Raw genomic sequence first — 16,691 nt, forward strand, 5'->3', positions numbered from 1 at the left:
GCCTTTGTGTTATCTGGGCTCAAAGCATTGGTCCCATTTTTGTTAGACATGCAATTTAGGGGGTATAATGGTACTTGGATATTATTTAAACTAAAACATAATGATGAACCTGGTATTGTATATTTACTGTAGACACGGAGAGGGATGTATTCACTGTTTGGTAAAGCAAGCCTGGCTTCGTTCAGGATATCATTATATTTCAGCATCAAAGGGAAATTTCCCAAATTTTAGTCACTTGTATAATTTCCAAGGAGGTGAGAGGCAGGCTTATCATTAGCAAACCTGTTCATTGCTTTCTTTCTGTTTTGCTGACAATGGAGTTAAATGTTTACTTTCATTTACTTCATTCATTTTGCTAAATGGTTTTGTCTTGATTAAAAAACTGGACCTTTCACAGTGAGATTAGATTTTCATTTAGGAGGATGTTGGTTTTTGCCTCATAGAGTTGAGTCATTTGGCACACATTGGGAAATTCTCTGGACAAATTTTCCTTACAATTAAATAAATCCACAAAGAAGGAGCAGGTGTAAATTTACCTGTTTTTCTTGTTAACACTAGTGACACTAGCCGTTTGAGATTTTTGTTCTTATTTCTCAGCCACCCGTGGGAGAAGAGCATGGCGGGAAGAGGGCTCAGTGCGGTCTACCCCAGCTTCACCCTTGTGGGCGACTCATTAACCCTTTAACCCTGTACATCAATTGGATGTTGTTGAAGGTCTCAAAAGCCCTGCATCTCACTGGATTAAAACAGGATTTGATTCTTGTTTCTACTCTCCATTGATGTGTGACTGTGAGCAAGTTACTTCACTTATCATGGCTGCTCCTCTTGTAGGGGTTCCATTGGAAATATTATGCGATCCCTTCAGCACACACCAGTGGTAAGCATTCAGTGGGTTGCGGGCATCTGCAGTTTTCCCAGCCTTAAAATGGTGTGAGATGAGTCATTTCTTCCTTTGACCATTAGCAACTCCTTTCATTAGTGGCCTTTGGCTGGTCTAAATGTTTGCTACTTTTTAGAAGAATAAAAGGACATTTAATACATGCATTATTAGTGTTATTTTTCAACCATTCTTGTTTAACTAATTTTTTTTTGTTTTGAGATAATTGTAGATTCACGTGCAATTATAAGAAATCCCAATAATATAGCTTTACCCAATTTTCCCCAATGGGAACATCTTGTAAAACTATAGTTACAATATCACAACCAGGGTTCTGACATTAACAAAGTCAGGATCCAGGACAATGTCATCATTACAGGGACCCCTCATGGTTCTTTTATGGCCCTTCCAGCTTTCCGCCCCACCCCTGCCCCGCCCCTTGACAATTACTGATCTATTCTCCATTTCTATGATCTTTTTCATTTCAAGAATGTTATATTAAAGGAAACATATAGTATACAACTTTGGGGGGCTGGATGGCATTTTTCACTCAGCATAATTCCCCAGTGAGTCATTAAACTGTGCTTTTGATGAACCCCCAAATCCTTATGAGTATTGGCAACAATCCTTATGAGTATTTATTTTGGCAACAATTATCATTAGCCACAAGTGCGCAATGTGGTACCTGGCACAGAGTGTGCAGTAAATGTTCGTGGAGGTTCAGTGGTGGGTTCCCACTCCACCAGCCTCTGCCCTTCCTCTGCCCTTCCTCCTCCTCCTCCTCCTCCCCCTGTGTTCTCCTCCTCTTTCCTTGCCTCCTTTCCTTTTGTTGACATTGACAAAGGCTGATTGCTCAAGTTATAGAGTTCTAGAAAGAGTTAAATGAATTAATATGTGTGAAGGTTCTTTGGAGATTGCTGGTCAGTGTTGGCCACATTGTATCTGATGTGAAAAAGGAGTCAGCGTGAGCGGGGTCTTCCCCACACTGTGCCCACGGGGCTGCCCTCCAACTGCGCCTGCAGTGGGAGCTGCTAACCGACAAAGCCCAGCATGCTTTGAGTCTAAGCAACACGGTCCCGTGAACAAAACACAAATGTCAGTTCACGTTCGTTACAAATCCTGTGCTCTAAAAAGAGCCTCCTCTTTCTAGTTGTCAGACATCAGACCCAGTGAGCTCCTTCATAAAATCATTAAGAAATGCCAAGTTTTCAAACTCCAGAGTTTTCATTTCTGTATCTCAGCCCAGAAGCCCACAGGCAGACCCAAACCAACCACTTAGGAGGAAACCCAGCTCCGTGGTGCTCGGTTACAGCATTTCTTCCTATAACTCTGCTTCTGAGATTCAGTCTGTCTTTTAAGTGGAGTCACATCCTTCCTCTGATTCAGAACCAGGGCACGGGGAGAGCACACTTGCTGTGTCAGTTCCGGCTTGAGTCAGGATAGGCCAGCCTGTACTGTGCTGACAAGACCCCAAATCTCTGTGGAAATAAAGGTTTATTTCTTTCTCCTGCAAAGTCCAGCGAAGGGTGGGCAGCTCCCCTTCACCCTATAACTGTGCCGTCTGGACTCCTTGGCCCCCAAGGTCAACATTGCAGGAGAAGGGGGCTAGGGAATTCACAAGGTGCTTTTAAGTAAGGTGGCCATACACCCCCATTTGCCTGTGACAGTTGCAGAAATCCCGTTCCTCTGGATTTGGAGGAATGGTTGATATTTCTCCTTTTATTTTATTCTCAAAGGTGCCCCAGTTTAGACAATGAACTAGGGTGACCCTGTCTAGGAGCCAGCTGGCATGGTATCTGCTCATATCCTGTCGGCCTCCACCGCACAAGCAAGGATGTGGAGAATTGTACGGGAGCAAGGACCTATTTTAGTGACTGCTAAAAACTTGTGGCACAATAGATATTTTCAGGAGTGCCACACATTTTTAAACAGAATGAATTTCATAATTTTAATGACCAAAATTGTGTCGAGCAGATATGATGTTCTTGAGACCCAACCCGCCTCATTTAATCCTACTCTTTGGTGGGGAAAATCGTGTCCCCTCCCCTCCACTCCCCAGAGGTCCACATCTTAATCCCCAGAACCTGTTACCTCACGTGACAAAAGGGACTTTGCAAACAGGTGTGAACTGAGGTGGGGAGATTATCCTGGATTACCCAGGTTGTCCCTAATGTGGGCAGCGCTTCCCTACAAGAGGGAGGCAGAAGGAGATGTAATGATGGAAGGGGCGGCGACATGATGATAGGGGCAGAGGCTGGGGTGGTGCATGTTGGAGATGGAGAAAGGGCTCCAAGTCAAGGAAAACAGGTAGTTCTAGAAGCCTCTGAAAGGCGCAGAAGCAGGCTCTCCCTTAGAGCCTCCAGAAGGAACCAGTCCTGGAGATCTGGGCTTCGGTGCAGTGCAAATGATTTCAGGTTTCTCATTTCCAAGACGGTGGGAGAATAGTTATATCATAAGCCACTAGGTTTCTTGTAAATTTGTCATAGCAGCAGTAGAAATTAATACACACATACATTCTGGAGTTCAGCAGGTGACTTTAGATTTCTGTTTTGAGTTATGGTAGGTACTCTTATCATGCTTGTTTTACATGTGAGAAATTGAGGCCTGGAGAGTTTCAGTGACTCGTCCAAGTTCCTGGAGCTGGGGTCAGAGCCAGGGTTCATGCCTAGGCAGACGGGCTCCTCAGAACACGGCCCTAACCACTGCTCTCTACTGCCTCCCCTACTGCCTGCTGTCCCCCGAACTCCCTCCACCCTGCCTCTCAGTCATGAAAGGCCCTGCTCCTCAAGTCCCTCCTGACTTCAGTCTCTTGCTCTTCCCATGGGCTCAATGGCACTCAGGACACCTTTCCAGCTCCATTCAGCTTTCGGAAATTTTATGGAAGGTTATAGGTTTTCCATAGGGAGTTTGGGCTTCAGGTGAAATTATTGAATTCCTTCATATTTAAGTTTTGGGGAAGATATTACTAATGAATCTTCTCTCTACACTTTAATTTCCAATTCTCTTCCTCATACTCTAGGGAGGGGAATGTTCCCAAGAGTAATCAAATGAAGTGATTAACAGAAGTAGTACTGGAACTGTGTTAAGTTTGTTTTACCATGACCCAGAAAAGAAGCATCCGGAAATCGGCTACATGAATTCTTTCTTAGTTATTACTTTAAATTTCCCCTTAGCTTATTGTGGTTATATACTAGTATACATTTTGCCATATTGCCCCTTGTTTAATGGTTCCATAGTTGACCGCTGAGTTCAGTTTCACGCCTGCCACAGCTCCTGCTGTGGGCCACCTAGACCTCCCCTCCGGAGCTTGCTCTCCCAGCCCTGGGGAGGTGCTCTCTGACACTTCTCCACTACTCTCAGCCCTCCCCAAGAATTGCCCCTGGCCAAAGGGCATGGTTTCTTTCTTGGGGGAAGTCTGTGTCCAATTACTGGGTGACATGGGGGTACAAAGGCCTGACTTCCCCAACCATGATTAGGGGCAACTTTGAAGGGCCATTCCAGCTGCAAAGACCCACCATGGCTTTGGCCCTGCAGCCCAGTTTCTCTCTGCCTAATTCTGCTTTCTCTCCTTTCTCCGTGGGTGTGGATCCCAAGGGTATTCCCAAATAAACTTCCCCAAAGCTAAATTCTTTTTCAGGATCTGTTTCCTAGGAATCTGAACTGCAACATCAGTTAAAAATTAAGGAAATGAAGATTCCCTGACTGGTAATAAATACATATGGATGCTCAGTTTATCCTTATTTTCAGGAATTAGAAGCGTTCTAAAGGAACTAGGAAACATACTTTCTGGCTCAAAGTTTATTTTTTAACATAGAAGTAGGGAGAAAACATTATACTCAGCACCCACTCATGATTAAAAATACATTCTACATTGTGACTCATAGTTCAATCACATTTCCTTTTGACCTCCATTTTAATAGTTAATTTACAAAGGAAATGAACTCCATAAGCAAAGACTCCAGGCCATGTCCAATCTTCAATAAACGTTCCTTTCTTGATGAAAAAAAATTTTCCAGACTATAAAAACAGGACTTGAAAAAGCTTTAAAACCATCTTCCAAAAATAAATGATGTGAAGTGAGATGCAATCACACATAAGTACTATATCAGAACATAAACCCTCGCATCTCCACAGAGAATGAGGAATGGACATTCAGTTTTACAACAGGTTGAATATAGGCATTTCTGTTAAATCCTCTATTCAAGAAAACTCTTCCTTCAGTTCTTCCCACAAACCCCTGGTTATAAGCAGTGAACCACTGGCCATGAACTTGCGTCTAGCCTATAAGCCCTATGCACTTTATTGTCGATGGCATAACTCATTCTTTCAGTTCTGATTAAAGTTTTTGATATTTTAAAGAGGATTTTCCCTGTTTGAGATCCTTTATTAGTTCTTTATTGGTGAAAATACTTTCCTGGGTAGAGGGGGCTGGAGAGAGAGAGAAGCTGTTCTTTGTGTACAACAGGATGGATGTCAGATTTCAAAGGCTCTTTTCTCCGGCTGTTCAATTCTTGAGCAGTCAGAATAAGCCTGGATATGGACAGCCTAAACTGTTATGTTTTTTCTAATGGGTCTCTTTTGGTCGTAAAGGATTATTTTCTTAAATAGGTCTCTGTAAAAAGCATGTACCCGCGATGATGATCTCACTGCGCGCTCTCTCACTTTTCATCAAGCAGTGCTCAGCGGGGGGATGAAGGGCGGCGTGTGCGGAGGAGTGCTCAGGGCTGCCGAAGCCCCAGAGACCCCAAAGGCATTTACCAGCTGAGTTGCCCTAATTTATCTGACGCCAGTAGGGCGGTTGTGTGGTTTTCCCCACACCACCCAGCCGGACTGTGTCACCAACTGGGTGTCCAACAATTCATTTCTGATACTACTGCCCTCAATAGTACACAATATATGTAAATAAAAGAACGAGTTTTTCTGTAATTGAATAACAATAAAGCAATTAAAAGGAAAAAAGGATGGGTTTTAGTCATAAACAACTTTACAATGCTGTTTATTAACTAGCCCTTACCCTTTCCCCTGGGTTGGAGAGTCAGGTGGTTCATGGCAACCTGTCATCACTTGTTATTAACACTGTGTGGAGTTTCTTCCTGGGGAAATAAAGGAAGAAAAATAAAAAGGTATGATTGTGGGAAAGGGAGGAATAAATCCCCACTATTCACAAATATAGGAAATCTGAAGTAGCCTTCAAAAAAAACTCTTAAAATGAATAAGTGAATTTAGCAAAGTTGCTGCATACGGTATTAATGTAAATATAACTTTTATTTCTATATAACAGAAAAACATAAAATTTTTTAAAAGCTGTCATTTATAGTAGTATTAGAAAATTTACATGGAAATGCAAATGACTTAGACTGGCCAAGAAGATCTAGAAAAAGAAGAAAGTGGCTGGTTTCACACTTCGAGTTTCCAAGCCTTATTAAAGAGCTACAGTCACAGTGTTGGGTTAGAGTAAGTGCAGATACAGACCAAAGGAACAGGATAGGGACTAGAAAGGAATCCATCCACACAGTCGCAGTTTCACGGTTTTGTCGAACGTGACTCCTCAGTACAGTGAGGAAAAAGCAGTCTTTTCAAAAAATGGATTGGGGTCAATTGAGTATCTGTATAGAAAAATAACATGCATTGAGCCCTGGCTGGTGTAGCTCGGTGGATTGAGCGTGGGCCTGTGAACCAGAGGATAGTGGTTCGATTCCCAGTCAGGGCACATACCTGGGTTGCAGGCCAGTTCCCAGCAGGGGACTCACAAGAAGCAACCATGCATTGATATTTCTCTCCCTCTCTCCTTCCCTTCCCCTCTAAAGATAAATAAATAAAATCTTAAAAAAAAAGAAAGAAAAATAACATGCTTTGATCCCTGCCTCACTGTATATACACAGTCAATTCTGAACTGATTGTACTGATTGTAGAACTAAATGTGAAAAATAAACAATAAAGCTGCTATAAGAAATCATAGATTATTTTCATGACATGAGGACCTACGGAAGAATACCAATCATAAGGGAAAAGACTGATAAAGTGAACTATATTTTGAATAAAAGATTATTAAGGGAGTGAAATGACAAGCCACAGAGTGGAAGGCAGATACTTACATATACCCAACAAAGGACCAGCATCTAGAATACATTCAGAATTCCTGTATGTATCAGTAAGAAAAAGACAACTCAGTGTTCATTGGACCAAGGAGGTGCATTTCGACAGAGATTAATAAACGTGTGTTTAATATTATTAGTTGTTAAGGATATGACTTCAAAAACATGAAGAGGTATTTCAGAACATACAACAGAATGCCTAAAATTAAAAAGTAAGATGATCAAAGTCTGTGAAGATGTGGAATAATTGACTCCCTCATAGGTTACTGGCAGGGGTGTGAATTGGCCAACACTTCAGAAAACTTTTCAATAGAATCGGCATACCCAGTGTCCCAGAAGGTTCCATTCTGGTGTGTATACCTCCCAGAAACGTGTACCTGTGCATACCAAAAGGCATGCTGATTCATAACAGCAAAAAAATTTCTTTGGAATAAAGTTTTTAAACAACATGAAATAATTCAAATGCCCAGCATTTGAAAAATTAGTAAATAGTGTTGCACTCATACAAGGGAAATTGCACATCAATAAGAATGACCAAACTATTGGTAATACTCAATGACATGGATGAATCTGAGGAACGTAATGCTGAGCAAGAACAACAGACATGGCTGAGTACGTAGTTTATGATTCTACTTAAAAGCAGTTAAAAGTAATAGTTACACACAGAACTAAGTTATTGACATAGACAGAAAGGTGGTTCCTTTGCGGGAAGGGAGGGGTCGTGACAAGGGGGGGTGCCAGGAGACTTCTTCGGTGCCAGTCACGTTCTGTTTCTTGATTTGAGTGATGCTTATGAGGATGTGTTCATTTTGGGAAAAAAGTCAAGTTGTATACTTACGATTTCTCCTTTTTCTCTCTGTATGCTATATTTCAATCAAGATTTTATTTGAAGAATTGTGTTCAACAATAGAAAAATATAGACTACTGTGTGATAGCATAATAGAAATAGCTATAATTTGAAGCATTAGGCCTCGAAGTCCACAAAAGGGCCTGAAAGGGCCTATGTGCCTTGGAATGCGCTGGTGTTAAATGACGCAAGGACAAGTTCTGACAGTGTAGGGCGACTTGAGTTCTTCGGGAGACAGGTATGAATGAGTAACTTCAGGGTGACGACTATGTTCACTTTATCCTCCTGACTGGAAGCTTTTACTTGTGGCCTCTATAAATAAATTTAGCAATTAATCCTTATCCTTTGACAGATAGCCATTTGTTTTGGCAGGTTCACCGTCAAGGGTTAGAGGCCAAAGTGCTCTATTTGTATCGAGTGTGTAAGTTATGTCATAAGATACTTCTAATGTTATGTAAAACTAACTTGGCCACTTTGTGTTCTTTTAACCACTTTTATCTTTGACATCAGAAGAATTATACAATTACAGAGATAGAGCATAAGAGAAAGCACAAACATTTTAATGTTAATTATTATTTCTGTGTGTACTACTTTGAAAGTTACCCATTAAAGGGTATTATTATTGGACATGAGGCCTTTCATCAGTATATAATATATTGAATATTTAATGCAATGAAATGGCAATGAGATGTAAACAAAATAACCATAGTAATCACATATATTTCAGCATATTAATAAACTAGTTAATATTAGTCCACCAAAAGGTTTCCCATTTTATAATAAATAAAATTAGTCATTAAATGGCAAAAAATAAGTTTTGTAACATTCCATAATAATATGCTACTCTGGGTGTGGAAAAACCCTAATTCTGATTGAAGTATTAATTGCCAGAACCTATTTGGAAGGTAATCTTCTAGGAAATGTTAAAAAATAAAATGTAAATACCCTTTGACTAAACGAACCACCTTGGGAAATCTGTAACACACAAATTAAAGCACCTTTACCCAGGAGGTATATAAATAGGCAAGCATATACAAAAATTAGAAACAACCTCTTTGGTAAATGATTCAATAAATTAGGATATGTCCATTTCATGCATTGTTCTATAGCTACCAAAACAATGTGTTTCATAGTGATAATAAAATGTTGCCTCTACCAGATTTCTATGGTAGGTACCCTTCTAAGTACAATGGACCCTTAAACAACATGACTCAAACTGTTTGATTTCATTTACATATGGATTTTTAAAATACATACCGACTGTACTGTAAATGTATGCTCTTTTCCTTATGGTTCTCTTAATATTTTGTTTTTTCTAGCATACTTCACTGTAAGAATATAGTATCAAATAAAATAACATACAACATATATGTTAATCAACTGTTCATGCTATCAATAAGGTTTCTAGCCAACAGTAGGCCATTAGCAGTTAAGTTTTGGGGGGAGTCAAAAGTTATACACAGATTTTCAACTGTGTGGGAGGGTTGGCACCCCTGCTTCCAACATTGTTTTCAAGGGTCAACTGTATTTTATGTGTAAACTGTTTCCATTCTTGTAGCAACAGTACTACATAGGAATTATTGTTATTTCCACTTTATGGGTGAGAAAATTCAAGTTCAAACACATCAAATATTTTATTAACCTCACAAAGCTAGTGTGTGGTGCTCTCAAAATTTGAGCCAGATGGTCTTATTCCAGAAGGCACACTCTGAACCTCCATGCGGTGGTTCCACCTTGCTGATTGATTAAGGATGGGTTTCTCTTACATATTGGTAATTGGAAAAGCAAATGATGGGAATCTGGTTATTCTATTTCAAAGAAAAAAAAGGAAAGAAAGAAAAGGAAAAAGGAAAATCCACATGAATATACATTCGTATGAGGATTTTAACAGTTTTAGAAGAATATTCCTCAAACTTGTGACCCTAATTACTCCAAGATTTAGTGAGAAAGGAGATACTATTAATTTTTATTTCTACACATCTTAATTATTTGAAGTTATAGATAACACTGGAATACTTTAGTTGGTTTTAAAATATATATTTTACTGATTATGTTATTACAGTTGTCCTAAAGTTGCCCTGTTTGGCACCCTACACCCAGTATCCCTCCAGCAATCAACCCCCCCTTAGTTCATGTCCATGGGTCATACATATAAGTTCTTTGGCTTCTCCATTTCCTATACTGTTCTTAACTTCCCCCTGGCTGTTTTGTACCTCCCAATTATTCTTAATTCCTGCACCTTTCCCCTCATTCTATCCCTACCCCTTCCCAGCTGATAACCCTCCAAATGATCTCCATATCTATGATTCTGCTCCTGTTCTGCTTGTTTGCTTAGGTTTTTTTTTTTTTTTGAAGATTCAGTTGTTGATAGTTGTGAATTTGTTGCCTTTTTAATGTTTGTGGTTTTGATCATCTTCTTTTTCTTAAATAAGTCCCTTTAACCTTTCATGTAATGGCTTGGTGATGGTGAACTCCTTTAGTTTTACCTTGTCTGGGAAGCTCTGTATCTGCCCTTCCATTCTAATTCATAGCTTTGCTGGATAGAGTAATCTAGGTTGTAGGTCCTTGCTTTTCACCACTTTGAATATTTCTTGCCAGTCCTTTCTTGGCTAAAAAGTTTCTTTGTTTTATTTTAATTTTTATTTAATTCTTGTTCAAGTACAGTTTTCTGTTTTATATTCCCAGCCCTGCCCTCCCCCAGTGCTCCCCACCTCCCTCCTTTCTGCCCCCCACCTTAGTTACTGTCCATGTGTCCTTTATACTTGTTCATGTGAGTCCATCCCCTTAAAAAGTTTCTTTTGAGAAATCAGCTGACAGTCTTATGGGAACCCTATGTAGGTAACTCTCTTCTTTTCTCTTGCTGCTCTGCTCTTGCTCTCTCTTTACCTTTAACCTTTGGCATTTTAATGATGATGTGTCTCAGTGTGGTCCTCTTTGTGTCTAACTTGTTTGGGACTCTCTGTGCTTCTTGGATTTGTATGTCTATTTCCTTCACCAAATTAAGGAACTTTTCTTTCATTATTGGTTCAAGTAAGTTTTCAGTTTCTTGCTCTTCCTCTTCCTCTTCTGGCATCTCTATGATTCAGATGTTGGTACATTTGGAGATGTTCCAGAAGGTCCATATACTATCCTCATTTTTTTTTTAATTCTTTTTTCTCCTTTCTGTTCTGGCTGAATGCTTATTCCTTCCTTATGCTCCAAGCCATTGATTTGAATCCTGGATTCCTCCCCTCCACTGAGGGTTCCCTGTAAATTTTTTTGTATTTCACTTAGTGTAACTTTCATTTCTTCTTTTCTGTTGTTGCTGTACTCAATGAGTTTTTTGAGCATCCTGGTCACCAAGGTTTTGAACTCTGTATCTGATAGGTTAGTTATCTTCATTATGTGTAGTTCCTTTTCTGGGGTTTTCTGTTCTCTTCTTTCATTTGGGCCATGTTCCTTTGTGGCCTCCATTTGTTAGCCTCCTTGTGTTTATTTCTGTGTGTCAGGTAGCACTGCTTTCACTCCCTGCCTAGTAGTCCGGTCTGTTGTAGAAAAGACACCTGTAAGTTGTGTGTGGCTGAGCCTTAGGTAATCATCAGGGCAGGGCAACCTGCTTCACCATTTTGTAGTTCTGTGTATGTCCCCTCAGAGAGGGGACAGTGCCACTCCCTGGCTTCTGGAGATTTTCCCAGTCTCTCCCTATTTCTAATCATTTCACCTACTTCCCATGTGTGACTGGTACCCTTCCGGTTGTTGCCCTGGGGGTGAATCCCACCACCAGGGGGGTGGGTAGGTTTGTGTATATTCTAAGTCTGTGTAGGCCCTTTAGGTGGAGTCTCCTAAAAATCTAGCAGTTTTTTTCTGCCACCCCAAACCCCACTGGATTTACAGCCATAAGTTATGCGGATTTATCTTCCTGGCACTGGAACCCTGGGCTGTTCAGTCTGGCCTGGGGCTGGGGTTGTTCGCTCCCAAGGTATCTCTCCCGATTTTTATCTACCACTCATGAATGTGGGACCACCCATTCCCACCTCCACCTCTCTGTGTCACACCACATCTCTGCTCCTCCCTGCCTGTCTCTGCAGCTCCGCCCCTCCTACCATCTGGATGAGTGTGGCTTCTTCAAATCCTTGGTTGCTGGACTTCCGTACACCTCAATTTCTGATGGTTCTGGATGTTATTTCTTTTGAGATCTAGGTGTAATTCTTCCTATGGATGTGGAAGAAAGTGAATCGTGTCCACCTATACCTCCATCTCAACCAGAAGTTCACTTGTCATTTTTTAATCCAATAAAGTGAAGAAAAGGAAAAAAGACCCTAGTGTCTATGTTTAGGTTCATTATTTTTTGAGAGTTAATATTTAATAAGTAGATAAGGAATTAATAAAACTTGTCCTCTAAGCTTTTAGCGATTAAAGATTCAAGCCCACGAGGATCTAATTCCTTCACCTTCAGAAGTATCTAGACTCCCCTGAAGTGGGTCCCCAGGCAGCACGTGTTCCCTTTCCTTCATGTTTCTCATCCCTGCCCCTCTCCCACTGGAATACCCAGCGCTGTGCTCACAAAAGCAGTCTCGTGTCCCCTTTTCTAGTCTCTCAGACGACTCTGGCTACACTAGTTCCTGGCGTGGAGAATGAGCTCCTAACACAAGTGGCTTCACTGTGGCAGGGTGTAGGGCGAAAGCCCTGCGTTTAGACTCATACACAGTGATTAGGGAAATACAACTGGTCCATGTTTCTGGAGTATCTGCTATTTTATAGATTCATAGATATGAGTCTGTATGCTTTTTTATAGACTCATAGGCATGGATCTTAATAGGATACAGAATGATATATATGACATTTCAGCAGTGTGAAGATGTGAAACTCTGTGTCTTACCGCAGGCAGGAATTAAATATCTTTCACATAAGGTTATTCCATGGAATTGGTATTTGTGTATGTTGAGAACTTTACTTCAATCAACAGTTTGAAACAGTGCATTTCATGAATGTTTTAATGCCTTTTCTCAGGTTCCATTTCATGTGTCACAGCAATCTATATTCGATCTGGAGAGACTCTTCGATCTTGCTAACGGTTGTATCATACCAGGAGGAAGCCTTTTCAACTGGATTGTGTCCATTATTCCCTGAGCATCCTTTCCATGTTAACCTTGGGAAGGATTTCATTGCTATTGTTTTTGCTGGTTGAAATGTTTTGAAGCTGACCTCTTATAACAAACAGAATAAAGTTGTTTTGTTACACAAGCTAAACTGTCTCTAAAAACTATAGTTTTGAACAATGTTTTACATTGCCTTTGGATTAAATGCCAACGTTGTTGCTTTAAGATGTTGTATAATACTATTCACAGAGAATATGTGTGTGCAGCCCAACTATTCTCGTGTTTATATGTAATAGTTTCCGTTTTGATTGTCTTTAGATGGATCCATATTGCCAAACTGAATTAACCCAGTGGTTTTCAAGATGGGGGGGGTGGCGGGATTGGCATCTAGGGTGGTAATCTCTGAAGGCATTTTCAGTTGTAACTGGAAGGACGATGCTACTGGTATCTAGTGCATAGCAGCCACGGATGCTGAGAAGTTTCCTAGAATTCCCAGGAGGGCTCCCCCAAACCAAGATTTATCTGGTTCAAAATGTCCATAGTGCCAAAGGAGAGAAATTCTGGATGAAATCGCAACATGTGGTGAGTTTAACGTTGGGAATTTGTGTATGGCGTTTGGGGAGAAATCTGTAACAAATTAGATCTTTCATATTTTTGTACTTCTGAGAGGCGATATTGCACACATTTTAGAGCACAGGCCATGGAGTTATAGAAATCTGAGTGTGAATAGTAGCCTCGTCTCTTCTAGTTCTGCTCCTTTGGGAAAGTCATAGATTGTTTAAGCTGCTGTTCCCTCGCCAGTAAAACGGGAATATTAACAGGATTGCTGTGTGGGTTAAATAAGCGAGTTGCTGAAGGAGGTGCTAATGCAACACCTGGAGTGGTGACGGTCATCGTGCCAAGAGTGTCCGTTTCCCTGCCAAGTTGGAAGAGGATCATGCATTTCTGACGCATTTTCTTTAGCATCAAAGTTCCGGAGTTTGGAACTAGCCAAACTAGAATTGTCCTAGGATACTCTACAGAGGAAATGAGTCTTGAGCAAGACTTTTCATTTTAAGGATTTTGATGGTTGAAAATTTGCTGGCAGGCAGGGTGCTGTGAAAGAACAGAAGCATGAGAATGAAAATGAATCTGCTATGTGTGCAGAGGACCTTCCCACTACCTGTCTGTAGCAGACAGTCATGATAGAAAATAAGAAATTCTAAGGGTGAAACTAGAGTGAAGACTATGGGCGTCATATGTATAGGGTACCATTTCTGATGATGGAGGAGAGGACTGGCAAATTCCACACCCTAGTTGACAATCAATAAATGTAGAGTTAGTGGAAGGAAATGAATGAATGAATTGAATGAAGGCCTCGCTTTCAGGGAAAATAAGTGTGCACTATTCAATGGTCAGGGAAGAAACGAAGGCAAGAAGACCAACAGGAAAGAACAAAATATTTTCCACTGAATTCAGAAAAATAATTGCCTGATGACTGTCTTCTTTCACGAGGTAAAGTCTGGGTCAAACAGAGCAGCCTTTCAGATAGTGATGGCTCTCCTGGGTCTCATGCATTTCTCACGGGGACAGAGAATGCTTTCAAGGATTTCATGTTTCTCCCCAGGGGAAGTTTAACTTACTACGCAAAGTTTAGCCCCCCAGGGGCAGAAAGGCACAACCGGAGGCAGTGCCACTTTGATGTAGGTGTGGATGTATAGCATGACCAAGGCCATTCATGTCAACCTGATGTTAACTCTCTGGGATGTATTTACATGCCCATTCTACATCACTATTAAGTTTTTACTACATGCTTTTTTAAAATTTTAAATATTTGTGCATCTAAAGGCAACTCCTGTTCTATAGAACCCTAGAACACTGCCTGGCACATAGTAGATATCTAAAATATTTGTTGAATGAGTGAATGAAGGGATGGATGGAGAGAAGGAGGGAAGGAAAGAAGAAAGGGAGGGAGGGGAATGGACGTGACCCAGGAGAGATGGCACTGTGGGGCCCCAAAAGGAGGGGAAGCAAAGGCAGCACCACCTTCACCGTCACTACCTCTGCCATTGCTGTCTACCCTGAGCACGGCAGGCACTGTGTCCGTAAGGACTCTGTATGTACTACCTCCTCCTGTCCTTACAGGAACTATGACCACGATGCACACAGGATGACTGGCCCCATCTTACCAACGTCGGCTGTTAAGTAACTTCCCCAATGGTCACAGTTAGAGGGAGAGCCAGGACTTGAATCCCAGCTCTGTCTGACTGGAGAATCTGAGTTCTTTGTCCCTGCTCCATGGTGCTGAGAAATTTGAATGTTAAGGGAGAGGAAGACATAGCTGAGCCTCAAGCTCACGTTGGAACACCTCTGATCTGTCCTAGGAGCAGATTTTTTAAAATGACTTACAGACCTAAATGGGTGTCCCAAGAAAGCAGGGGCTGTCCCCAATGTTATCCATGCCAGTGCAGTGGTTTCCTCTGCAGAAGGAAGTTCCCTGCGAAGTATTACAGATAACATTTCAGCACATTTTCACTTTCTCTCCATCTGTAAGTTTTAGAAACTTACATATGCTGTTTTTCTGGGGTGGTGTTTGGACAGGGAAACACCATCTCAAACTGCACCTGACCCTGCAGACACAGTTTCCCCACGATAAGCCATCATCCCAGAAATCTCCCATCTCTTCTCCAACAGTAATGGCACTTGCTGGAATTGAGGCTTCCTGTGCAAGGCAGCAAGGAAATGGTGATAAACTGGGCTAAAGTAGAAGCAAACAAACAAAAAACTCACATGTACCAGGATGAAAGATGTGTTTATTTCCAGAAATCCTTCAGGTTTTTTCTAAAGACCAAATTACACACATTTGCAGCTGCTTTTTTTTTTCATGCAGTGTGCAGACAGTATTTGCAAATCCTTTATAGCAGACACCTGCAAGTTGTCTATTTGTTTTAATTATAGCAGAGAATGACAAGAGGCACCCGGAAAGGGGGAGAGGAGGGAAGCAGAAAGGGAGGGAAGCAGGGAGCCGGGGAACAGGAGCCAGAGCTGCAGCTCAGACGGGTAACGAAACCCCAGTGCCTCTCTATCTTGTATCTTTCTCAGTATCAGTCTCCAGGAGATTGCTTTGAAAATTGATCACCTGCCGGCCATTCAGAGGCTTAAATGCAGTAGTGGTGGAATGTGTAGGCACTTTCCACGTTCCCCATCCCAGTTGACTGTTCTTCTTCACTGAATTGCAGGGGGAAATGGTCCCTTTCCAGAGAGGACTAGAAACATGGTTTCTGCCTGTGAGCTGCATTGCCCTTTCAGACCACCTTATAGGAATCTGCCTGTCCCAGTTCAGGTGACAGAGAACAGACTCCAGGACTCCCGAAGCACTGCCCAGTGCTTGTGCATTTGGCTCTCAACAGTGCCCTTTGGCTCTTAGTTTTGTATTGTTCCATTTCACAACCCAGTCTTTTAACCTTAGCGCAGGGGTGTCATAAGTGTGTGAGCTTGCCCCACATTCCTTTGGCGTTTATTTAACTTAATCCTGACTTGCATTACTGTTCACTCTAATGTATCTTGCTGCTTACTGGGTGTCCACGACACCTGGAAAATTAGGTGAGATAATATCTTCATGGTCAATCCATAAAAAATAAAATATTGTTTCTAACTTATTGATTATCTATGTGTGCACAGGATTGGACACGACCCAAACTGTGAATTAGGGGAGAAGACAGTGGACCCAGAAACCCACGATTTAACCACTCTTTCTCATATTTGAAGTATCTGTGGCATATCCCCAAAGAAAATCTCACTCGCGTGCTCAAACA

At 41.3% G+C, this 16,691-nt stretch overlaps 1 protein-coding gene across 1 annotated transcript in view; it reads left to right on the top strand.

The window, feature by feature from the left end:
* Positions 1-13,042, top strand: part of CFAP54 (cilia and flagella associated protein 54) — a 259,785-nt gene extending 246,743 nt beyond the window's left edge. Inside the window, exon 68 of the mRNA XM_037068126.1 lies at positions 12,809-13,042. Within this exon, the coding sequence (XP_036924021.1) occupies positions 12,809-12,928 (120 nt within the window). The 3' untranslated portion in view covers positions 12,929-13,042. The remainder of the gene's footprint in view (positions 1-12,808) is intronic.
* Positions 13,043-16,691: the final 3,649 nt, after the last annotated feature.

This window comes from Sturnira hondurensis, unplaced genomic scaffold (assembly GCF_014824575.4).
Source record: "Sturnira hondurensis isolate 20B ecotype Veracruz unplaced genomic scaffold, ASM1482457v3 Scaffold0017436, whole genome shotgun sequence".
Classification (NCBI taxonomy): domain Eukaryota; kingdom Metazoa; phylum Chordata; class Mammalia; order Chiroptera; family Phyllostomidae; genus Sturnira; species Sturnira hondurensis.